This window comes from Penicillium diatomitis (genome assembly GCF_028827545.1).
Source record: "Penicillium diatomitis strain IBT 30728 chromosome Unknown utg000017l_segment0_segment0, whole genome shotgun sequence".
Lineage (NCBI taxonomy): Eukaryota > Fungi > Ascomycota > Eurotiomycetes > Eurotiales > Aspergillaceae > Penicillium > Penicillium diatomitis.
Window position 1 is genome coordinate 221,459 of NW_026623190.1, and position 23,512 is coordinate 244,970.

General features: G+C 51.6%; 6 protein-coding genes across 6 annotated transcripts; 4 read left to right on the forward strand and 2 right to left on the reverse strand.

The window, feature by feature from the left end:
• Nucleotides 1-1,110: 1,110 nt before the first annotated feature.
• smp3 (glycosylphosphatidylinositol-alpha 1,2 mannosyltransferase smp3) lies at nucleotides 1,111-3,104 on the forward strand (the record flags this gene model as incomplete). The annotated part of the gene is made up of 4 exons (XM_056939027.1): nucleotides 1,111-1,219; nucleotides 1,451-1,833; nucleotides 1,942-2,069; nucleotides 2,147-3,104. 4 exons carry the CDS (start codon nucleotides 1,111-1,113, stop codon nucleotides 3,102-3,104), a joined length of 1,578 nt encoding a protein of 525 aa, XP_056785749.1.
• Nucleotides 3,105-7,125: 4,021 nt separating this feature from the next.
• N7539_009433 (putative UV excision repair protein (RadW)) lies at nucleotides 7,126-8,894 on the reverse strand (the record flags this gene model as incomplete). Its single annotated transcript, XM_056939028.1, has 7 exons — nucleotides 7,126-7,242; nucleotides 7,338-7,802; nucleotides 7,887-8,225; nucleotides 8,324-8,403; nucleotides 8,554-8,626; nucleotides 8,743-8,790; nucleotides 8,877-8,894. 7 exons carry the CDS (start codon nucleotides 8,892-8,894, stop codon nucleotides 7,126-7,128), a joined length of 1,140 nt encoding a protein of 379 aa, XP_056785750.1.
• A 126-nt stretch (nucleotides 8,895-9,020) lies between these two features.
• N7539_009434 (uncharacterized protein) lies at nucleotides 9,021-9,354 on the reverse strand (the record flags this gene model as incomplete). Its single annotated transcript, XM_056939029.1, has 2 exons — nucleotides 9,021-9,225; nucleotides 9,347-9,354. The coding sequence occupies 2 exons, from the start codon at nucleotides 9,352-9,354 to the stop codon at nucleotides 9,021-9,023; spliced, it is 213 nt and encodes a 70-aa protein (XP_056785751.1).
• A 2,208-nt stretch (nucleotides 9,355-11,562) lies between these two features.
• N7539_009435 (uncharacterized protein) lies at nucleotides 11,563-13,041 on the forward strand (the record flags this gene model as incomplete). The annotated part of the gene is made up of 1 exon (XM_056939030.1): nucleotides 11,563-13,041. One exon carries the CDS (start codon nucleotides 11,563-11,565, stop codon nucleotides 13,039-13,041), a length of 1,479 nt encoding a protein of 492 aa, XP_056785752.1.
• Nucleotides 13,042-15,821: 2,780 nt separating this feature from the next.
• Nucleotides 15,822-18,935, forward strand: N7539_009436 (uncharacterized protein; the record flags this gene model as incomplete). Its single annotated transcript, XM_056939031.1, has 4 exons — nucleotides 15,822-15,906; nucleotides 16,102-17,303; nucleotides 17,390-17,668; nucleotides 17,745-18,935. The coding sequence occupies 4 exons, from the start codon at nucleotides 15,822-15,824 to the stop codon at nucleotides 18,933-18,935; spliced, it is 2,757 nt and encodes a 918-aa protein (XP_056785753.1).
• A 2,335-nt stretch (nucleotides 18,936-21,270) lies between these two features.
• On the forward strand, nucleotides 21,271-22,561 carry N7539_009437 (translation initiation factor 6; the record flags this gene model as incomplete). Its single annotated transcript, XM_056939032.1, has 3 exons — nucleotides 21,271-21,305; nucleotides 21,713-22,060; nucleotides 22,204-22,561. The coding sequence occupies 3 exons, from the start codon at nucleotides 21,271-21,273 to the stop codon at nucleotides 22,559-22,561; spliced, it is 741 nt and encodes a 246-aa protein (XP_056785754.1).
• Nucleotides 22,562-23,512: the final 951 nt, after the last annotated feature.

Consider the following 23,512-nt stretch of genomic DNA (forward strand, 5'->3'; position numbering starts at 1 on the left):
GAAGCTCTTGGATTTGAAAGCAGACTTTGAAACTTGAGTCGGGATGTGTTTGAAATGAAGTTGCTGGACAAAGGGTCGGAGCGGGGAAGAGAGAAATTGGACAAGAGGCAGTAGTAGTACTGGTCTACCAACAATACGGCCCTAGTTAGTTCTTGGTGGCGCTGCGGCCATTCAGCCCCCACGAGGATCAAAGATCACCTTGAGAAGGTCCCAGTGACTGACGGGTATATCAATTGGAAGGTACCCAGGGCAGCAAAATACCTAATTCTGATATACAAGGCAGCGATTGTGTTTCTCACCCCATGTTTCCCATCTTCATCCAGGCAAAAACTGTCCACAAAAGGTTGTTGTTGCCTGGAGCTCGACATGGCAGTGGAAGGGGATCTTCCATTGCAATATCATGTTGATACGTATATTTTTTTAAGAGATTTGTTTTGAATATATGGGGTTTCCCTCATACCCTGTGGATGCAAGACATCGGGCGCCTTTGTTCCATGGAAAGACAAAACTCCTCTTTCAAATCAAGACAAGACCATGAAGAGGATCAGAGCACATCAAAGTACCATGGCAGGTATAGTAAGGTTGTTCTTATGACGTGCGATATATTCGGTCTTCTGATCCCAACATTCACGTTATCGGCGAAACTTAAAAAAAGAGATGAAGGGTTAGTTACACCAATGGCCCGGGACTTGTTGGGATTTGAAGTATCACACCCGACAGCCCATTTTTGAAAATGAGCCTGGAGCATGCGGGCGAGGAATCTATCTACTTATCATTTCCACATCCTCCGTGACAATACGACAGAGTCGATCTGCTAATTCCAGAGGTTGCTCCCTAGTGAGCCGGTCCGCCTCCTGATTATCGTCAGATTTACTGTCTGGTCCGCCCTGGCTGCTGTTGGCGATAAGCATTATTCTGCCGTCCGGTCGCGCCAGTGATATCATCGTCAGCTTCTACGCGTCGATCATCGCGACATCCTCCTTTTTTTTTTTGAAGGCGTCGTGGAATTAGTTTGCTTCTTGCAACGCAAGTCGGGTCCATGCTGCTGCGGCCTTATTGATCTCCTTTCTTTCCAGGATTGGCCTGCGTGTCATGTTCCGTTCCTGAATCATGTGGAGACGTACTTATTTGCTCCTGTTGGTGATCCGTGTTTACTTTGCGTTTTCGCCAAGCTATCTACACCCCGATGAGAATTTCCAGGGCCCAGAGATCTTTGCCGGTATGTCAAGCACCTGTCATTACGATTTCCTTTAGGTGCCATGCATCGTGGATTTTCCATGAGCTACCCTGAGCTGTACCGCGCCTCGGCGAGTGTTTGCGACCGACGCGTTGCGATTCGTGCCAACACCGCAGCATCTCGCAAGTGAGGCCGATGAGATCACCACCTCACCTTTGTGGATCATATAAAAGTGGCTGCACTCGTATGACTAACAGACTCTGTCTCTTCCAGGCGAAGTGTTCGCATACCCATCGAAGCGACCATGGGAGTTTACCGCCGATCATCCCATCAGGAGCGTCTTCCCCCTATGGCCGATTTACGAGGTTCCCATGAGCCTAATGCAATGGTTTTACTCGGAAACAAATCGAGGGAGCCCTCCGCCAGCACTAGTCTACTATGTCTTACGTGGTGTGATGTTCCTGCTGAGTTTTGTGCTTGAAGACTGGGCTGTCTATGAGTTGGTGCCCTCCCCGCAACACCGCCGTGCCACAGTTGTCCTTGTGGCCTCGTCGTATGTCACCTGGACATATCAGACGCACACCTTTTCCAACTCCCTGGAAACCCTGTTGGTCGCTTGGGGCCTCGTATTGATTCGCCGTCTTCTGGAGAACAAGGTTCGTGCCGTCGAGAAGATTTGTCGCAGACGAGTTGACGGCCGGGGCAATGATTTGGGTTGCACCGGAGCATTGAGGGCGTCTGGCTAACCCGAAATCCCGCTATAGCAACGCTCGTCATGGTTTTCGTATGCGGTCTTCTCTTTTATCACAGTGGCGGGCGTGTTTAATCGCATCACTTTCCCTGCCTTTCTGCTGGTGCCTGGTGTGCAATTATTGCCCTACTTTAAGCGCAAGTCAGTATCTCGACGCCTGTTCCTGGACGGGGCTTCATGCAACCTCTTCAGACCCCACCGACTGATATATGAACCAGACCAAGCTCACTTGTCGCTATCATTGGATTCGGAGCCATTTTTGCATCATTCGCGATTATCAACGACACTCTCTTCTACCGGTCGTCCGCGTCCTTCCTCTCGAGTATCCGTCATCCGGTCATCACTCCATTGAACAACCTTCTTTACAACTCCGATACCTCCAATCTGGCTACCCACGGTCTCCATCCGCGGTACCAACACTTTGCGGCCAATCTCACGCAACTCCTTGGGCCGGCGTACATCGTCATGATTTTCTCCGTCTTCCGCAAGCCATCCATCCCAACTTGGCTGCGCAATGCGCGGGCCACGTCTGCCCTCTCCGCCACCCTTCTGCTCTCCATTTTCCCCCACCAGGAGCCGCGTTTCCTGATCCCATGTGTCCCTCTCATCCTCAGCTGTATCCGCATCCGGCGCTCGCGCATATTTCTTGCAGTGTGGGTCGTCTTCAACGTGGCCATGGGCTTTCTCATGGGTGTCTACCACCAAGGCGGCGTCGTCCCCGCCCAGCTGGCCATGCGCAACATTATCTCCACGAACACCGCCGCGCAGGGCATCAAGACCAACCCAGTGACCTCGGTATTCTGGTGGAAGACGTACTCGCCGCCTCACTGGCTTCTCGGCGCCGATAACAGCTCCATACCCGCGATCCGCACCATCGACCTGATGGGCATTCCAGGCGTGGATCTCATTCAGCGACTCGACGAGTCGGTCCCCTCTTGCGGCACCGTATCCCCCGTGTATCTTGTCGCGCCCACGTCCGCGACCTTTTTGGATCCGTACATTGCGACGGGGACTCCGCGTACGCCCGACCTCCAACTCTACCGCCTGTGGAGCTACCGCAAACATATCAACTTGGATGATCTGGACTTTGGTGACGACGGAGTGGTCCCGACATTGAAACGGGTCGTCGGGCGACGGGGGTTGGGGGTTTGGTCCGTCCGTCGCACTTGCAAATAAAGGAGGCGGGAACTATTCTTTTTTGTGTTCTTATTCTTATTTTGACGTGATACCACTCGGTGCATTCTGGATTTACTTTCTGGATTTGGCGGTTTATTAACTTCTTGTTCATATGGGTTAGAAAGGGTGGGTTAATGGGTCCGGTACGGTTAGATGGATAGGGTCGGGGGTTGCAGAATCGAAGATGTACCGGGCTTCCATAAAGGGTTCTACTGAGTAGTGTGGAATTTTCATGGTAGCGTCGATTCCTTGACATAGCATGGGAAAAGCTTGTAGTGCTCCAACCCTCCAAGTGTCAGGTACATCACTAAATAAGTGAAGTCATTGGTGCCTCGTAGGCCATCGCTTTGACACCCGAGAACTCCAACCCACGACGAAAAAAAGCCGCCCAAAGTAGGCTGTGACCATTGAACATGTCGAGACTGGGGAGAGCTATGTTGGTCCGTGTCCACCAGGCCTGAGACGAGTCTCGTAGTCAACTGACCGTCCAGGGGCCATGCGTCAACCCAACAGCGATGGAATGGATATGGGAGGTGTGACCAGTGGCTCGGCCCGCTCAACTGCAGTGGACAAGCAGTGGAGGTCGCTGATCATCTCAGCTCTCCGCATCTCATGTGGCGGAAGACGTCTAAAACCCTTGTCAATCGAGAGCGCTGACCCAGTCGAGGTGCAGAGCTCAGGGCCTTGTCGAGTCTCGTTTGCAAAGGGAGTCTGCCGCTTGTCAAATGCAACTTACCCTAAGCCGACAAGTACCAGTAGGAACAACCCGGAAGACATCTCTTCTGAAAGAAGATCTTAAAAATACCTTCTCAACCACTCCTTTCTAAGATCCCCTTCGTGACTTTGATATACGAGTAGTCCAGGGAGTGGACAACAACTCTCAACGTGTGCATTGGCGCCAGACACATCCATATGCAGGATCGTGTGGTATCCTTGAGTATACACGTTCATGTGAAACCGGACAGTGATGTCAACCTTACCGATTATGGTACGTTGTCATGAGAGCCGCCGAATAACCTGCAATGGATCAGCATATACTCAACGCAAAGTCTAAATCTCGTGCAATAGCAATATTTGAACTGAGCAATATCATGATCCGCGAGGTGTCCCTGCCTGAGCCGAGAAAGGGTTGGGAAAGGGTCGATGAGCTTGGTGTCACTTTCGAGAGCTGTCGCTACTTTCTTAAGGGAATGTCCTTTTTCCGAACATTTCTGACATCGAAGCCTTGATAATATACGGATGAGGTTATGCAAATCGCCCTTCACAGGTCTTACACCTTGGAATGCAAGCAGCGATCTTTGTGTTCGTTACGATTCGCTCCACGAATCTACGTGCTACAGACCCTATGGTTTACAAGACCCTTGAGACTATATGACTTGCTCATAACAACCCTAAATACAGCAAATTGAGGTTCGTGGCCTCGCCAACGCTATGTCTGGGAATCGTTGTCTAAACGCATGGGATAGGGATTCTTGACTCCACTCGTCAGCGTCAGTCACTGTCGAGCAGGGAGTGGTGTCTCCGTATCCAGAACTGAAGTTGTCTTATGTACGAGATGTGGAAAGACTTCTGCACCTCTCCGGTCATTGCCAGATCTCCCTCCAGGAATATAGGTCTGGGTTCAATATCTTTGAAGAAGAGGCCGTGCTCAAAATCGAATAATCTCTCCGCTTTGGGGATTCTGTCCGACAGCTATACGGAGACGAAAAAGTCATTCGCCAGTCAAAATGGAGTTGCAGACCCGATCTCCTCTTAAGGGCTTGAAAAAGTCCCATGGACAGACCAGCTTTTCTCGTTCTGCTGCAAGCGCAGCAACGCGGACGAAGCAACACACTGTCCTTCTCTTGTTTTTACCACAGCAATTATTTGCCTGAGATTGACTGATGTCAAAAGCATGACCTCAGAACGATGGTGGCCCTGGTATGAGAAGGTGATCCGATGACATACCCGCACTGAATGCATAATGGCAGCCCTGCCAGCCGATTTAGACTCGTCCGTGTCTGTCTATTTTCACATTCAAGACCAGTGGAGTGCTAGATGTGCCTCAGCTTACTTCAGGTCATGAAGTCCGCATGACGACCCTGGTCATGAAGTCCCTCTATCATGCACTTTATAACAAACGAGCAACATGTTCAAGCGTCAGATCCATACATCCGGCTTTCTCGCTTCTCTCTCTTCTTCACGAGAGAGTGGGTGTGCTCTCTGAAGGGTGCGTGTCCGACCCGACGACTTTTCGGGAAGGACGTATTGTCGAAGCTATTAGTCCGCGATTCTCAAGCAGCGGATCGCATTCTGTTTGACGAGAGAAACGGTGATAGGTCATCTTTTTCCCAAGAGGTGCGCGTGCTTGTCTGAAAGCTGCATCTCCAAGCCTTCTGTCAATCCTTGACCTGTTTTCTCTCTTGCGGGACAAAAGTCAGGGGACCTGAACATTCCCTGAAATTCGGCCATAAAAAACAGGATTCTTGCCATTGGAAAAGACTCAGTTCGGATTTACTATGTGGCGCTGCGGGCGAACGCTCAATTTGTATGATTTGTACTTTGCCGAGTGCGAATTCGATACCGAGCTTCATCAACCACTTGGACGTCCTTACTACGATCGCCATACTACATCTCCAGCTGCTCTGTTGTGGCGACAAAACGTTGTCCGATTGAAGACTTTTCGTGTCAAGATCGGGATTGTGTATCCAAACAGTCCCCTAACTATGCGGGCTTGAGAATCAGTACGAAACCGAGTTCTGTTCCCAGGAAGCTTTTTTTGTTTTTTTTTTTCGAGGCTCGACCCAACCCGGATACATTCGCGTCAAGCTTCGCGTCAAAGACGATCAGTCCGTGACTTCAAGCCACGAGTACCTCACTGTGACTACTAATTTAGCATCTCCATGTACCAGAGAATCAGACAGTAGTCGTTTGGTACCTTGAAGAATACCGAACAAGTCAAAGCCGAGTTGTGCTTAAATGCAGGGCTCGCCGCAGTTCCACTCCATGCTGATCGTGCTTCACTGGTCGGAGCGTCATCACACTGAACCAAGACCATATCAGATGCTGGATGAGCAGAGGTGATTCGATACAGGTCCTCTCGTCAGATGCTTATAAGCGCGCTCGCAGTGAAGCATGCTACTAGGGATATTGTTTCTAGCTCGTGGATCATGTCGGAGGATGGGTTTGGATAGTGTTTAGACATGTCAGATTTCAATCGCAATAAGATATAAGATATGAAACCCAATACCGTGGCTTGACAAACAGCCCTGATGTCGTCAAGGTTGATCTTTGTGATGACCGGACAGGGAGGAGGGTGTGTCTGGGGACGGGATTCTACGATCGATAGAGCATGTTAAAGACTTGGTTGGTCAAGAAATTGCTGCTATGGAGTTCAGCAACATCTGGTTCGGTCTTGTCTCTGAGATCATGCGGTAGATACAATGGGACGTTGACTTTCACGTTTACTTGGAAGGTGGGAGTCAAAAATATAAAACATTGACGGACAGCACTCATTTACCAGGCAGGTGTTTCCATGATCCTTTCGTCAGTCACTTTCCGAGCCTGAGACCGCACTTCTTTGCATCCAGCATCCAGTCTGTTTTGCTCTAGTCTGAAGGATAGATTCCATCACTACGAATGAAAGCTACATTTGACAGGGATGAATCAGCAAAGGAGGATTTCAAGCTTATCATTATGTGAATTACCAGATCACGCCAGGAAAAATTCATGGGAAGAGCCAAGAGTTGCAGGGACAAAAGTGCAAGGGTGCAAGGCTAGGTTCATTCGGATAGGATCAATGCCGGATCATTTCCATCAAAGTCACAACATCATGAAAACTTAAGACCCGCAGAGGAGGGATAGAAGGGGGGATATTTTGGACACAGAGCATACAGGATTGATCAAGACGAGTGGGAAATGTCTCTCAATTGAGGAGGAGAAACAGCAGCATAGTTGGTATTCATCAAAACGTTAAAAAAGAATATGTTGAGCCCCTTAAGAGAGTCTCAAAGGGCCGGAAGGAGAGAGTAGCGGCTCTCCTTTAGTCCTCGTCCTCGTCCGGCTGGTCGAACAAGAAGTTGGCAGCCAACTCCTCGTTCTTGTCACAGGCAAAGTAGGCCTGGATGACGGTGTCGCGAGAGAATCCAAGTCGGCACAACTAGAAGTCCCAGAAAAGTCAATCACTCGTAATCTCACAAGTCCAGTCAATCTATCGTTGACAAATAAGCTTCAGAAAGCTCAGAAAGAACTCACCCGCTCAATGGCGTCCCGTTCCTCCTCCGTCACCGAAATGGCTTGAGTACCGGGGGGCAGCGCCTCGTCGTCATCACCAAGGTCCTCTGCGAGAAGCTGCAGGAATTGTTCGGAATTTTGACCGATAACCTGAGCAATGTGGGGGTTACCCGCAGCCACCTGTTGCAAGATAGGCTCCAGCATCTGAGGCTGCTGTTGAACGAGCTGGCGGAGCTGTTGGAAGTGAGGGTTGCTGCGGAGGAAGTCCAGGCTAGCGTCACCTCCGGCCGCACCACCAGCCCCGCCAGAGCGCGCACCGCGGCCGCCACCCTCATTGGCCTGAGCAGCCGCTTCAAACATGTTGAAAGGCTGACGATCACCACCAGTTGCAGCAGCCGCAGGGGCCTCGGTGTGAGTCTCATGTTGCTCCTGCTCTTGCTCCTGGGCTCGCTGTTGTTGCTCACGCTGAGCGCTCTCGGGAATTCCCTGTGAAGAGGAAGAGTTGGTCAGTTTCTACATGATTCATTGCTTTGCCGCGGAGCAAACATGGCGACATGTGTCCAGTCTTACATTGAGCAAGTATTCAATGGCGCGGTCAGGGTTGAAGAACGCAGCGCGCATGGCCCGCTCCACCATGGGGCGCTCAAATCCCATAGCCTCCATCTGCGCCATAGCACCCTCGGCTGCACCACCCATGGTCAGAGCCGAAGGGTCACCGAAGGCAGCAGGTTCGCCTGCCTGAGCAGGCGCTCCGCCGGCTGGGGAAGGAGTGGCCGGGACAGCAGGTGTTGAGCGCGCAGCAGGCGCAGGAGCAGCGGGAGCAGGAGCGGCCGGTGTCGCGGCTTGTGGCTTAGCGGCTGGGGTGGAAGGAGTTGGAGCAGCGGAGGAGGCAGCGGCGGCCTTGGGTTGCTAAAGCAAATACAGAATCAGCATCGAGAAAATATTTTCATGCTGTCTAGCCTGTGCCTTTTTGGCAAGAGGTGTTCGGGGGCTAATTTTTGACGTACCTTGCCGGGCAGGCAGACTAGGAAATCCTTCTCTTCAATGTTGTAAGATTCAACAGTCTTGTCATCTTGTAGAATCTTGCCTGTACAGATCACAAGAAGCTGATTAGTCTGTGCTCTAAGCAACGAGATGAGCTCTTTGGCTGGAAGAGTAGAGAAGCTTTGATGCAAGGACACTCTCTATCCTCGTTTCCTCCAAGCCTCCTTCTCAACCCGAGGTTCAAGTCACCTACCAGAATAGATGATCTTCATTCCCGAGCCATAGTCGGGCTTTTCTTGAGCGACCTTTTCCTTGAGCTGTCCAACCTGTGTTATAGCAAAAAAAAATTGACGACGGGTTAGCCCCGCACTAGGTGGCGTTTCATTTCGCAGGGTGTATTGTGTCGAAGACGACATGGTCGTGTGAGATACGGTTCACATACCGTGGCTGAAGGCTCAATCTCGACCACAAATTTGGCCTGCTTGAGGTCCTGTATCATTTGAAAAATAGAGTATCAGCTCTGCTCAGATAGTCATGGTATCTTGAAAGGAGCCAGTAGGGCTGGGAGGAACGGACCTTGAACGTAAGCTTCATCTTGACGCGTATGGGAGATATCTCAGGTGTCAACGGAAATAAAGTAGGAGTGGAAGGTGGTGAAGAAGTTGAAGAAGGAGAAGTGCGAGGATAGGGATAAGATGTCAGTTGATTGTTGACCAAAATTCAAAGGTCGAAAGAAGCTGGGAGGGGCGCGACGGAGTGACGATGGTAACCGCCTGAGGCACGAATAGAGGCGGCAATTGCTCCACCGCCCGACGCCTTGGAAGCGGCAAGTTGCAGAGTCAACAATGACGATGTGTGCTGACGGCTATCGTTCACCCGTTCGACTCGAAGATATTCTTCCATGAAGCATAAGTAATCAATGAAGCTGGAAGGCGAAGAGGAAAAAAGTTTCCTGAAGAGCATCGAAGACTTACAGATACACAAGGATTTTAGACGCAACAAAGCTCTACAAAAGAGTTATAGAAACAATTAAGGTTACTGCATACCTAATCATATAGGTCGGTGGTATAAATTTACAGATCACCCCTCGATGTGAATACTAATTGGGTGACCAACCGTGAATAAGAATTACCCACCTGTCAAGTAGGTTTGAGTCAGGCCAGCCATCCGCACGGCACTTTTCTCGCTCATGTGCAGTCGCTGGAGACTAGATATTGCCACATTTCTTTGTAAGATGAAATCGTGAACTACCTATCAACTATCTACTATCTCATGCTTTTACTTGGCCGGCGCTATTTATCAATGGCTTTTGTTGTTAGTCCTGAGACCTACCTGTCTCACTCAGCCACTAGGGCTAGATTGAATGAAACCATCAGCAAAGAATGTAACATCCAACCTTGAAGGACCTAGCCTGCAGAACAAAGTGGCATGAATCTTGGCCCTAAATGCTATTCTAATGGTGCCTACTAGTTTCTGCATGGCAACAGGGTCAACCGCTTCTACAGCTCGAAAGTGCCCAACAACGACCAAAATCTCTGGTAGATTTTGGTCGTTTCACTCGTTGGTCCCCCTTTGATTTTGACACTGGTTTCTCTTCTACTCACTGCCGCAGAAAATTGATAGAGAAGTCCGAGAGTAGAATTTGCCTCGAATGGTACGCACCGAGAGACTTCCATGAATTGCTCTAATTTCAGGCACAAGGCATCCAAACAGAGATGGTAGCAGGTGAGCTGCAGTCAAAAGGCCGAGTTACAGTTCAATAGAGGTAAAAAGGCCACCGAACGCGCAATTGCAGCCGATCGTGGCTTCAGATGCAGAGTTCCTAAAAAGTGGCACGGTCAGCAGACACGGGTTGAGCAGAGACCATTGTCGATATTTCAAATCTTTGTCTCCGAGATCGAGCCTATTCTGCCATTCATGTCTTGAGTGTCTGGTGGGGTACCTCTGCCCGTTCTCAATAGGCTTGGTAGGTAGACTCGCTTATGCACGATACCTTTGACTCCTGTCCAGCCATAGCTCTCCGTTCGGCTTGACAATTGATGCGGATTCAGCTTTCATACAACGCGACCAAAGCATCATTTTCAGTGCCGCCTCTGGCAGCCACGATTGTCGATCTCTTTGCAGCATCCGCATCTCTGTCATAAAGCCTCGGAGACTAGATCAAAGCCTCGGAGAGTAGATCAAACTCAATCTGACACTTCGGCCAGTTCCAAGGCCATGGGGGGTCCAATGGACGATCTTGTTCACACCGAGAGTTTTGCAGATTTCGAAGATCTCTCTTTGACCAAACAATGTCTTGCCTTGAGCCGACCATCAACCGGGGTTTCGACAATGGAGTGTTGAGGATGGATGGGTGGGTGACATATCACATTCAGCCGTGCCGGAGATCGGAGCGGGCGATCTACCCTGGATAATTTCCAACCAAATCGGAAAGTCTGGCCCAGGAGTGGTGAAAGTTGATGAATCATATAGATAGTGTGAAAGCTAGTGGGCGGCTTGAGAGACTCGCGGAGGCTTAGATTCTTCCATCTGCCTGGGAACCCTAGACGCCCATTCGGAATTGGCGAGACGAACTAGAAGAATCTTAATTTCCCGAGACGACACATACCAGAAGTCGTACAGTCGACCTTGGGACATATCCATTTCTCGAGGAGAAATGTCATCACAGAGCAAGGATCGATCTCCACAGCCAAGCAGCTCAATCCATTCATCCGTCATCCCAGGGATGCTCCGCAGAGTTTAACCAATATGCCGGGTGAATGGGTCGATCGATCCGGCAGCGCCCAAAATTGACGTGTTGGACGGGACCTGCATGACTCCGCAGAAGACGAACATGCTCGATCAATTGATCTTTTGGGTTGCCGGAATGCTTTTCGAGATACCCTCGCCCCGTTCCGCCCCATGCGAAGGTGAAGCCGAAAGCAATCATAAATATGGTCCATTGCCCAGCTCCTGCAGGTCGTGTTTCGCTCGCACGACAAGAACCTGTTTCGGCTTCACGCTTGAGAGAGCCTCGAGCTACTCTATCCACGAACAAAGTGGACGTCTCTCGTTTCAAAACATCACACGGGCAAAAGCAACGTGAAGCCTTCTGCATTCGATCATTCTTGTCACTCGTTTTTGACATATTTTACCTGGACTCGATCACTGCGCTTCAGATCAAGGCTATAAAGAGCCATCGTACACACCGCGATCTTTTGTTTGAAAGATTTGTGATCAGCTTGATTTTCCGTGCAGTCCTTCACTCAATCAGCACATCATCATGGCATCATTCCTCATCGGAGACTGTCTTGCTGGAGCCGCACTCCTATCTTCATTCATTATCACTATCTTGAACGGCCTGACCTACAGTCAGCTCCAGTCATTGGACTCTCATACATCAACAGCAGGACTGGCGGCACTTCTGCTCAGTATCCTGACATGCGTTATCTTGCTGACACTGGGCCTCCTTCTCCAACGAGTGACTCGTTGTGAAGCACATTACAGTAACACGTGGAAGATTACAATCATCACTCTCGCGGGGTTGTACCTATCCATCAGCTCCATTTGCATGGCTGGCATGATTACCTCCGATAATCTCCTTTACTCGCCCAGGGATACTCACATCTTCATTGCCCGATCTATTTGCTGGACCATCTCTGTACTCGCCCAAGGCATGTACTTTAGTTCCATGCTTATTGCACTAGTACAGCGCAAGTCATTCCTTGAGCAGGAATGGCCACGATCGGAGCTCCAAGAGCTCAAGACACTCCCTGAAACCCCATGGTCCGCCGGTGCCTGCTCACCGTCTCCCACGCTGTGCGACGAGTCGTATGCTGAGTTTCCACGGTTCGACACTAGACGCTCATCTCTGCGAAAATACCCACGTCAATCCAGCCGGCTCTCTGGAGGCACAGTCTGCACGGAAGAGAACGGTCTACCTTCTAAGTATGAGCCCTTTGATATCGGCTCGTCCGCAGTGCCGTCACGGGCGACTTCCCCGACAATGGAGCACACACCAGCTCACACATCGCCGCTATCCCCAGCAGCAGCAGCAGCAGCACCATCCTCAGCATCGACGTCCAACTCGTTCGTCGACAGCAATGCTCGTCCGCCGTCTTCCATTCTCCCAGCCCGCAACTCTAGCCTTCGAAGCTCATCGAGTCTGCGTCGCAAGATCAACATCAAGGCTCCACCCAACATTCACCTCTCCCTGGACGCACTCGTCCACCAGTCATCATCCACTTCATCTACCGTCACAAGCCCCAACACCACCCTTCCAGGATCAGAATCAACCCCAAATCTTCCAGAGACGTACGCCTTTTACTGCGGTCGAAAGTCTCTCCAAGGAACCAGCTGCGTATCGCTGCCCTGCTCGCCCATGCCGTCACCCACTTTCCCGGCAACACATAACAATTTGAGTCCTACCTCACGACCTCGTCATAGGGAGTACAACATCCATCCACTGTTCCGCTCGACGAGCCCCGGCCCCAGTCCCACCCCGCTCCCTGGTAGTATCGTGAAAGCATCTCCTTCCGCTGGTCGTACTATCACTCAGAAGACTCTGATGCGAATGCGATCTGCCCGAGAGCTGCGTGCCTCGCGACGAGATGAGGAGTGGCACCAGAGCGCTGATTCCGTGTCCTTACCGGATCCTGGCACCTGGATGGCAATGGGTCGCGCAGGGTATGTCAGGAACAGTGTAACCCGATATGAGAAGAAGGGCGACCTGGCAGAATTGACCGAGGAAAATCGAATTTGAAGGTATTCTTCCTCTGTGTGGAGACTCGCTTCTCTCGTATTCGAAAGAATGCGCAAATTTTGGGCTTCATGCTGGGGCATTGTGCACTGATGATTGATGTATACCTGGACCGGGACGGCGTTCATTTCTTTTTTTCTCGACTGTATTTCCGTCTCCTCCCCCTCTTTTCTCCCGATCTCTCTATGTGTCTTGGCGTGTGTTGTACGGTTCCCTCCTTAGCGAATCTCTCTTGTTGTATAGCCCATATCTACTTGCACAGTCTTTCCTTCGATACCGGAGACTCTCTGTCACCAATGTAATGTCTGTTCATGAATCCACGTCATCAGGGCGTCTTGCTGTATTCTTCCACTCTTGTGTATTTCATTCAGTGGACGAATATTCTCGGGATCTGCTGTTTCCTACATCGACCTCAAGCTGGTCTGCATATCCGAGGCGATCCGAGAACCGTTCTGCTAGTCTCCAGCCAGTAGCAGCCGGACAAGGGATACGATAGCCGCTGGTGAGTATGAACGTGTCAAAGAAGGTAGGTAGACAGACCACCAAACGGTTACAGAAGATGTTTAGAATTCGTAGAGCATACACATTTACACTGACAGTCTCACAATCTCCCACGGATCATGTTGAATAAAGGATCTGTCCCAGGTATACCTCTGGATATTTACAGTATTTACCTCCGATCTTCTATAGTGACCGAAGAATGCTGCCGCAACCGTCGGAAGAAAGTGGGTCAGCCAGTCTACAAATTTTAGATTTTGAATTTCTTTCCCCCCAATCTACCCGTTCCGCTGGCATTTGAAGACGCGGATCTTCCAACTACAACAGATTGACCCGTTGATCTCACAATATTTCAACGCAGAGACGAATCGTGTATCTTCAAGAACTCTCGTCATCTGATCCGAGTCACTGGACCACACGTGGTCTTGATTCCGCTTCGGGACATCCGCTGGAGACACGGGGTGCCGCATACTCACCTTCTACTCTAGCTTTAGATATTGTTTGTTCCTCAGTCAGTGTTGCCTCTTGCGAAGGGTTGAAGCGTGGGGTACCCTCGCTGCCTGTTACTGTCGATGATTGTGTTGATGTTGATGTTTTGCATCTGAATCGGTTTAGCCTCGTGTGCTTGTCCTCCACGACGTGTTGTGTGCCCTGGCTGCCTCTAGTTCTCAGTCACCAGCGTGACGCTCGTGGTGTGTGCCTCGTTCATCTCATCTACCACCATCACCATTTAATCTGCCCTCCTGCCTCCTACGAGCTTTTCCTTCTCTTCTTTTTCTTCTTTTTGTCTTCACGACGTCGCCTTTCGAAGCAAAATCTACGAAGAAACATCTCACTCTCTTCTTCGTTGGTCCTCCAAACTTCACTTTCTGGCACCTCTTGACGTTCTCTCGGCTTCGTCCACCACTCACTTTCACTTGTTGTTGGACACCCTTCTCTCACCTCTTCCTTTCCTCTCCTCCTCTCTCCCCTGTTTTTTTTCTCCTCCCCCCCTTTTGCTCCTTCTCCCTCTCTCTCACCTCTCGTCGTCGTTCTCCTTGGCTTTTCTTCCTCGCTCTCTTTTCTCACGGCGTGTCTGTTCGAGGTCGTCCCAGACTCAGTCCTCCATTTGAGTTGACACCGGACCGACGGACGCGGCTCCCCGAGCGGGCAACTGGTGAGCCCACGGCCCACTACACACTAAGAGTAAGCTCTGCCCACCTGCAGAGAGAAAGAGAAAGAGAGAGAGAGAGAGGCCCACCAGGCCCGACGGGAGCTGAGAGGCTGCCCAGAGTCGATCTTCACCAGACGACTCTTTCTTTCCCTTCCATCACTTGTCCCCATCTCGACCACCACCGGTAAGTTCAGTTCACTTGAGTTTCTGCTTTCTATCCCGATCTACACTGTGCCCTTGCGATGCTTGTTATCATGTTCAGTAATTACGCGCATGTTCTTGCGTGCTTCTGTGCGTGGGTTCTGCTGTGTTGATCTGGGTTCTATTGTTCTTCCTCTCTCACGATGGCTGCCGTCGGATTGATTGGCATCACCTGTTTTACCCTTCCCGTTCCCCCCTTGAGCGTCTTCAACTACAAGTCCCCGTTGTTGTTCTCGCTCGTTGCCATTGAAGCGTACAAAGGGAAAAGACGTGCATCGGCGTACTGCAACTGTGGGTCATTTTGAGCCACCACCGCAGCCCTGCGTCCCTCGAACTGCCCCCGTCCCCAATTCCATTTTGGCTGGAAAGCCTGGAGGATTTGCTAGCTTTCTCCATCTTGGTTGCTTGATCGCATGCTCTCCTTCCCCAGCTTTATCCCAACCTCGACCGTCTTGTCTCTCAGTTTGAATTACCACTGCCATCACCACCACCATCACTACAGCTTGCGGCTTCCCTCGTCCTTGTTTTCATCGTTTACTCTCCCGGCAGAATCACCATCATTGCGCAATTTTCACTGTCGCTCTTGGCTGTGCCTGGCGGTAATGAGATCGGGTCGCGCATGCCCATGCACACTGTGACATGAGACTCGACTCGAACCGACTCGCGGCTCGAATCGACTCGATTTTCATTGCAGATCTTGGTCCGTTCTTTCTACGCCTACTGTCGGATGCTCGATCTGGTCGCGTTGTCTCATACTTATCTTCTGATTTACTCACCTCGATCCCATGTTTTCATGTCCATGGCTTCATCGGATGACTTGTTTTTCTCTTCTCCCCTCGTAATTGGTGACCTCCACGTCTCCACCCTTGCTATCCAGGCTCGTCATGCGGCAGACAAGACTAATGGACTCTCCTCACAGACAACTTTCGAAATGGTCGGTCGACGTGGGAAGAGTGGTGCTGCGGCGGCCAACGCCAACCCTGCGACGCGAGCGGCGCGGAATGCGACTGCGTCCGGTAGGTCATCTAAATTCTTACCGCAATCTCTCCACCATGATGCTATACAACTTGACATCACCTCCCCGTCTTCATCATTTCACCTATCTTTACGACACCTGCCTCTTAACCATTCCCTGTCGCTCACGTTGCACCACCTCACCTCACCCCATCCTCACCTTCACGTCACTTACCCTTGCTAATCATCTGTCTTAGTCACTTCACATGCACCTCGCGCTCGCGGTCGCGGCCGAGGCAGAGGCCGTTGGGCTACTCGTGGCCAAGGGCATTATGTCGCCGCCGACGCTCAAGGCGAGCAGCCAGAGGGGACGGCGCCTAAGCGCTCCCTCATTGTCCGATTCAAACTCCCTGCCTTGCAGAAGTCGGACTCTGCATCCGCTTCGCAGGCCGATTCGGACCCTGCTGACGCATCCAGCGCCGCCGATGTCCTCGCCGCAGAGCCAGAAACCCCCCGTGGCGAACGCTCCAAGCGTCCTGCCCCAGCTCCTGGGTCCTCGCGGACGACCCGTCAATCCGCCCGCCTAAAGTCAACAGGAGAGTCAGCTGCGGATGAAGCTAGTCCCAGCAAGACGACGACTGAGGCTACCCGAGCCACCAGCAGCGAAGGCGATGCGGACGCCGACGCCACGGACGACGAGGATGCGCCTTCTTCCCCCCGTCCTGCTGTCCAGGAGCAGCAGCAGCCCCGACTTCGCATCAAGTTCACCACTCATCGGTCGGCTGCTGCGCAACAATCAGAGGCCCGCCTTCCTTCCCCCCCTCTTGCCCCGGTCGTCATTCCGGAGGCTTCTTCAGACCTTCCTGCCGCCGCTGCCGCCTCCACGGGCATCGACAACCCTCTTCCTACGTCTCTGAAGACTTCCCTTCTCGAGACTTCGGGCGTGCCAGACACAGCCGCCCAGTCCGCTTCTGGGAGCCCTGTTCCTCCGTCCTCCCCCCGCCTTTCGCGCAAGCGAAAATCCTCCCAGATGAAGGATGAACCTGAGGAGTTCGAGTCCGCGGGGATTCCTGGCCCCAAGAAACCCAAGCTCGAGGGAGACGAGCTTACGGGGACTCTCGACACCGATGCCAGCCCCGTGATTGACAGCCTCCCCCAGTCAAATGGGACGGTCACGGATCCCCTGCCGGATACGGAAATGCTGGATGTCCAGACGGCTGTAGAGGATGAATCCCCTGCCGAGGCAGATGAGCTCGGGTCGCAAGCACCAACGGAGGGTGCTGAGCCATCCAGCCGGGGTCGCGGTGGTCGTGGGCGAGGGCGAGGGCGTGGACGGGCCCGTGGTGGACGTGGTGGGCGTGGCGGTGCTGCCGCGCCATCGACGCGTGGAGCTGGTGTGGGCGTGCGCTCCCGAGGTGGACGAGGACGAGGTCGTGGGCGAGCCTCGGCTACAGCGGCCGTACGACGTGGGGGAAGCGCATCGAAGATGAGATCTGGGACAGCGAGGGCCGTCGCCGGACTCCATCACCGATCCCGGCCACTCAGCCGATCAAAGATCGCGCGGAAGAGTTAGCTGCCCTGTTCAAGAAAGTGGGACAGGCGCAACAGCTGGCCTTGAATGTGCTGGCTGAACGCTCGATGCAGAAGCTTGCGCGCGACAAGAACGTGCACAAAGACTGCGTCGAGCATGATCAGGTGATGCGAGATCTGGCCGGTCTCGAGCGAAAGGCCATGACTCGATGCCGCAACCTTTACGATCTACAGGTTGCGCAGACCAAACGGGTGCTCGCCGGTGACATCTTCATCGTTGAGCAACGGGCCAAGGTATGTATTTGCGTTCTCTCGTGACTTTCTGTTCCGTGGCATGCTTTGACTGACTTACTTTGCTTCACGTTGATAGGCACAGATTGAGAACATCAAGGAGGAGATGTTCTACGCCGTCCGGGGGAAGTACATGGAGTTGGTGACGGGTCGCCGGGCCGCCGAGGACGACGAGCACACGGAGGCGAGTTCATTTCCAAACAAACGCTCAGATTTTACGGCACCAACCACTTCTTGTAGCAGCAAAGCTGACATCTACTTCATTCAGACCGATGGTTCGGACGCAGAAGTCGAAGAGCCACGTTACCTCTACCGCATTGGCAAAGCGGGCACACGACAAGAGGAACGCGGCTTCGTTGCCGAACCAGTTCGCGTCCCCGAGGGCGCGGCGGCCTACGAGCGAGGCAAGGAGGAATGGGAGGACTTCGTGACGAAGGCCCGAGTCGGCGAGGACTTGAATCCGCAAATGCAAGCCCTCGACACCTCCAAGGATCCCGCTGACGACTCAGTCAAGCAACGACTGGAGTCACTTCTCCAAGCTGCGCGGACCTTGGAGGATCAATCCGACGGGCCTGGTCCGGCCAGTATGGGTTATGATGGTGCCTGCGACTTGCCTCCTACGGCACTCGCCATGCTGGCCGATACCGCGCTGTCCGGTGCGCACGCGCCTCCGTTCCGTCTTGTGCGTGGTGAACCACAACACATCCCGAGTGGGGTTCACCGCGCTCTGCTCCCTCACCCGCCCTCCGTCCCGACGCCAGCTGGATTGAATGTGGTGGCTGTTCACCAAGCAGCACCCCCTCCCCCTCCGATTCCCCAGCCTCAACCACCTCAGGCTCATCAGGCGCATCAGTCACCTGCGAGCATAGTTCACGGCCCGACTGATCCTCGATCATTTATCCTCCCTCGACCTACACCAACCCAACAGCCGCGCCGTTTACTCCCTGCTCAGTCGCCCATGGGAATCAGCTTGCCCAATCCTTTCGCCATGGCGGGTCCCCCTCAATTACCTCCTCCTCCTGGTTCGCATTTCGCCCGTCTGCCTATGCCACAATGGCATCCAGGTCCCCCTCCGCAAGCTGGGCAACAGCCCACCCATAGCCATGCAAGTCACGCAGGTCATCCCCACGGCCATCCACATCCACATTCACACCCCCATGGCCCTGGCCCAAGTCCTGGTCCCGGCAATGCAGGCTCTCACGGTGGCCCTTCTCCACACCAAGGACCACCACCTTCTTTATACTATCCTCCTCCGCAGCGGCGATATTGATGGCGGTCATGAAAAAGAATGACCTACGCGTCGCCACATACACACACGCACTTCCCCTCCCCTTTTTTCAGAAAAAGATCGGAATCAAGTTCATGGGAGCTGGCAACTCTCAGAATATTCAAGAAGAATAAGAGTTGGTTGCTGAGGAGGGAGCAACGCCCGCATCCTTCCCCCTCTTCTTTTGTCATCTGCCTGAGTAGACTGAAGACAAACCGGTCTCGAAACTCATGCTTCCACAACAACCCCTTCGATTATCAACTCTCACGACCGACTCTACTTTTGAACGCCGCCCCGACATTTTACCGGGCTCCCCCAAAAATCTACCGTTCTTGTTTGTTCTGCGGATTTTCCTCGACTTTCCAAGTCTTGACTGATTGAATTTTGTCCTTTTTGAATACTCATACCCATGTACGATACCGTCGCTGCCATTTTGCCTGACTTTTTTCTGATTTGGTTGCCTGATGCATCTTCATCGCAATGCCAAGCTTCGATCTTGGAGAGGTTCACCTTTGTGTTTTCTTTTTCTGAGTCCCCATCTTGTTGTATTTGGTGTTTGTTCAGCGACGGCGTTTCTTCCCGGTGATCTACAAATGTCACTTTATCCGGATGTTGCCTCGGGGCCCGACATTGATTTGAATTTTGAAGCTGTGTGGTTTTGGGGTTCCTTGTTTTCTTGTAGACTATTGTGTTGCGGGGCCTTGACTGTGTTTGTGGACCAATTTGTGTCTTTGACAGGGTCATTGTAAGGTTGTCCTGTACAGCGTGACCATCTCGTCCAGGGTTGCCTAGAGCTGTGGTCTGGTCTGCATTTCAGATTTTTCATGTCGATAATTGTTCAATGCACAATTACTCACTCGGCGTGATTAATGCTCTCGAGAATACGTCTAGGTAGTAGACCAAGTAAGTAGCTCCAGCTAATCGGAGATTGATGCCCTGTCTTGACCATCCAGAATTCAACCTTACAGGGTCAACAGCGCCCCTGATGATGTAAAGTAGAAGCCACAACGGAAGGGCGAAAGCATTCACTCGCAATGAACAGCATTCTTATGGACATCGGAATCATCATACCTTTCTATCAAGTACTAAGAAATAGCAATGTATTCGAATGTAAACGGTCAGTACTGGACTGCAGCTTTCTCGTCTGATTCTTATACTTGAATCTGTGCTCATTCATTCAAGCAACAGGCAGACCTCCCGGAGCAACTTAGTCTTTCCATGAGGGTTAGGAGAGCCGTTTGAGTGAGGGATCCATGAAGTCGAGGAAGTGCAAGTTGTACTTTGGCATTTCTACAGGGCTGCGCATGAGGAAGAAAATAAGTGAAAATACTGGACACGTTATGATTCGAGAGAGGTTGAATATTGAGTTATACTGGTCACCCATCATAGCGTAGCTAAGGATGGAATCTTAAGTTCAGTTCAGACTAAGATCGTAGTTCTTTTCCAAGCCTGTATCCTTAAGCACATTCTCGCAGACGTGATTCAGCCTATCGATCAATTTCAAGGTTCTGTCATTTCTCTTCTCACGTGAAGGCTGCTGCGCCACTGATTTGAAACCTTTCGTTTACTGTTTGTTCATCATGCACAGCACAGCTTAGTTGACTCAAAAGCTCCACTGACTCGCCGAGGCGGATGATTCGACTCGACGCGCCCCCGTCAAGATGAGGCAGAATGAGTCAGTTGACGGAGTTTGTACCTAGTACTTTGTCCATGGGGTTTGATACACATTAAGCGTAGGTAGCGAGTACAGTCTGCGTGTTAGTGGGGTCTGCGGATCGTTTCTGTCCAGAGCCCCTGATTGGACGATCGTATCGACTACCGTTTGGGCTTCGCCATTGGAAAGAGCTGGGCTTTTCGGCTTTGACGAGGGAGGCGAAAAGTAGACGATTTGGTGCTGCGGACCTTGGGAGGTCATGTCTATTGTAGCGTGAGAGAACGGAAATCCTTGCTCGTCAATCAACGATGGGTTCGTAGTACCAGGACCTTGCGTGAGTCAAACAATTGGAAAAATTTCCTAACTTCGACACTTTATAATCCACCCAAGTCCAGTTCCCATAGCTGACTAGAAGACCAAAAAGATTCAAAGAATCTTCAATACTAATTTATAATTCCAACGATCTTCTCTTTCTTCCTTCATACTTTTAACTAGCAACAACGACCTTTCTCTCCGTCGCTCGTGGCTCTTCTTCCTCACCTCCCGTCTCCACCGCATCCGAGCTTTTTTCCTGCGGAACTTTTTGCTTGCAGACCACAACCGGCAACCGTCCACACCTTTTCTTCCTCTCCCCTCCCCACGATACCCCTCTCGACAAACCCGACGATCAACCTCTCGCACATCATGGCTGTTCGCGCCCAATTTGAAAACTCCAACGAGTAAGCACATCCCAGTGAATCTTTGCATTCTCCCCTCCCCCCGTCGTCCGTCGGTCAAGTTCAGCGCTGCGACAAATTGGCTTCTGGCGCATTCAACCCCTCGTGAGGGCCGAAATCTTGACGCTTCCACCGCCTCCACCATGTCCAGAATTGGGAAGCGAGTTTAAATATGCGACTGCAACAAGACGATATCCCAAAGCCAAGAAGAGAAGAGACAAAGAAGAAAGGGAAAAAAAAACCCTATCTTTCGAAATAATCTCCAGAATTGAAACGAGTCACGACCGACAAAAATTGCGGCCCTTATCAGCCAAGAGAAGGAGAAAACCCAGAAGAAAAAAAACCCCCAGGAAAAGAAAAGTCGACCGCATAATCATATGCTAACCTCTTCTCTTCCCTGAACCATCTAGAGTCGGTGTCTTCGCCCGTCTCACCAACTCCTACGCCATCGTCGCCGTCGGCGCCTCGGAAAACTTCTACTCCGTCTTCGAATCCGAACTGCAAGATGTCATCCCCATCTGCCACGCGACGATCGCCGGAACCCGCATTGTCGGCCGTCTGACCGTCGGTAACAAGAATGGTCTGCTGGTGCCGACCACAACGACCGATCAGGAATTGCAGCATTTGCGAAACACACTGCCCGATGCGGTCAAGATTCAACGTATAGAGGAGCGATTGAGTGCTCTGGGAAATGTCATTTGTTGTAATGATCATGTTGCCTTGGTGCATCCGGACTTGGAGAGAGAAACGGAAGAGATGTAGGTTTTTTTTTTTCTTTGCTTGCCCTAGAGACACTTGCCATTTTTTTTTTCTTTTTTTCTTCTTGTCACTGGAAAGATGAACAATGTCCTTGACCCGCCCTTGTCAACCTTCATTGAACCCCAACTGACAACCCCCTCAGCATCGCCGACGTCCTCGGCGTCGAAGTCTTCCGCCAAACAGTCGCCGACAACGTCCTCACAGGCTCGTACATGGCCCTCTCCAACCAAGGCGGTCTCGTCCACCCCAAGACCTCCATCCGCGACCAAGATGAACTCTCCTCCCTCCTGCAGGTGCCCCTGGTGGCTGGTTCCGTCAACCGTGGCTCCCCCGTGGTCGGCGCCGGCATGGTCGTAAACGACTGGTTGGCCGTGACGGGTCTGGACACAACGGCGACGGAGTTGAGTGTGGTCGAGAGCGTCTTCCGTCTGGGAGAGATGGCTCCCGGTGGTTCTGGCGCTGGTGTGAACAAGGAGAGTATCGTGGAGAGTTTCTACTAGACCTGTTGGGATATTTCGGGAATGGACACTATCGCAGCATCGCAGCCTCGCAGCATGGTCGTTCAATATCATGAGTTTTGAAACGCGAATCCCAAAAAAAGAAAAAAGAAAGAAAGATGAAAGGGGCCTGTTTACTCCATGATCATGACAACAATATCTCCATTGCAAGAATCATAAAAGGACTATAACAATGGATACACAAGATCAAGACAAGATCCTTCGGTGCAAAGTACACAATAGACAAAAAGGCCTCGACTCTCGTCCGAGTCATGACCGACCACCCACTGCCCAGATCCACCAACCGCAACTCACCCCAATCTACAGCTTACACCATCTTGCCTACCCAGGTATTTACGAGGAAAAGGGCGGGTTTTTAAAGAAAGAAAAAAAAAGAACACTGATCTATCATCTAAGAATGCAGTGGACATGACTCGCCGTCCATACCCACATGCTGCAGTGCAATGTGTACACTGTACACTCAACACTGTACCCACGTGCCTGCGAAGATCAGACTTGGAGTACGGTCTGTATGAGAGGCATAAGGGTCAATTGTGGTACCTCCTTTCCTCGTGGGAAGTTGCAGCCTTCCTGCACTATCTGCCTCTGATAGGTATTCTGTGATAGATACCGAGTTTGACCGGGGGCCATCATTAGCAAGCAGATGAGTAATACACAAGGTGTCCTCCAGATACCGGGTGATTTCAGAAGGTGCCGAGTATATGGTGTACACTGTACGAAGAAGCGCAATTCCCGAATGTGAAGTGTCAGGACTCAGGACTATGCCATTCAGATTTCCAAACTATATGAACAGACTTCCATGCGTCTCGCCAAACATGCCCATTCAACCACACAATCACCCACAGCAAGACATCGATTTCGTCGAAAATATGACAGGCTCATCATCTCAAAACTCCTTAATTGCAACTATGATCAGGGGGTATACTCGCAAAC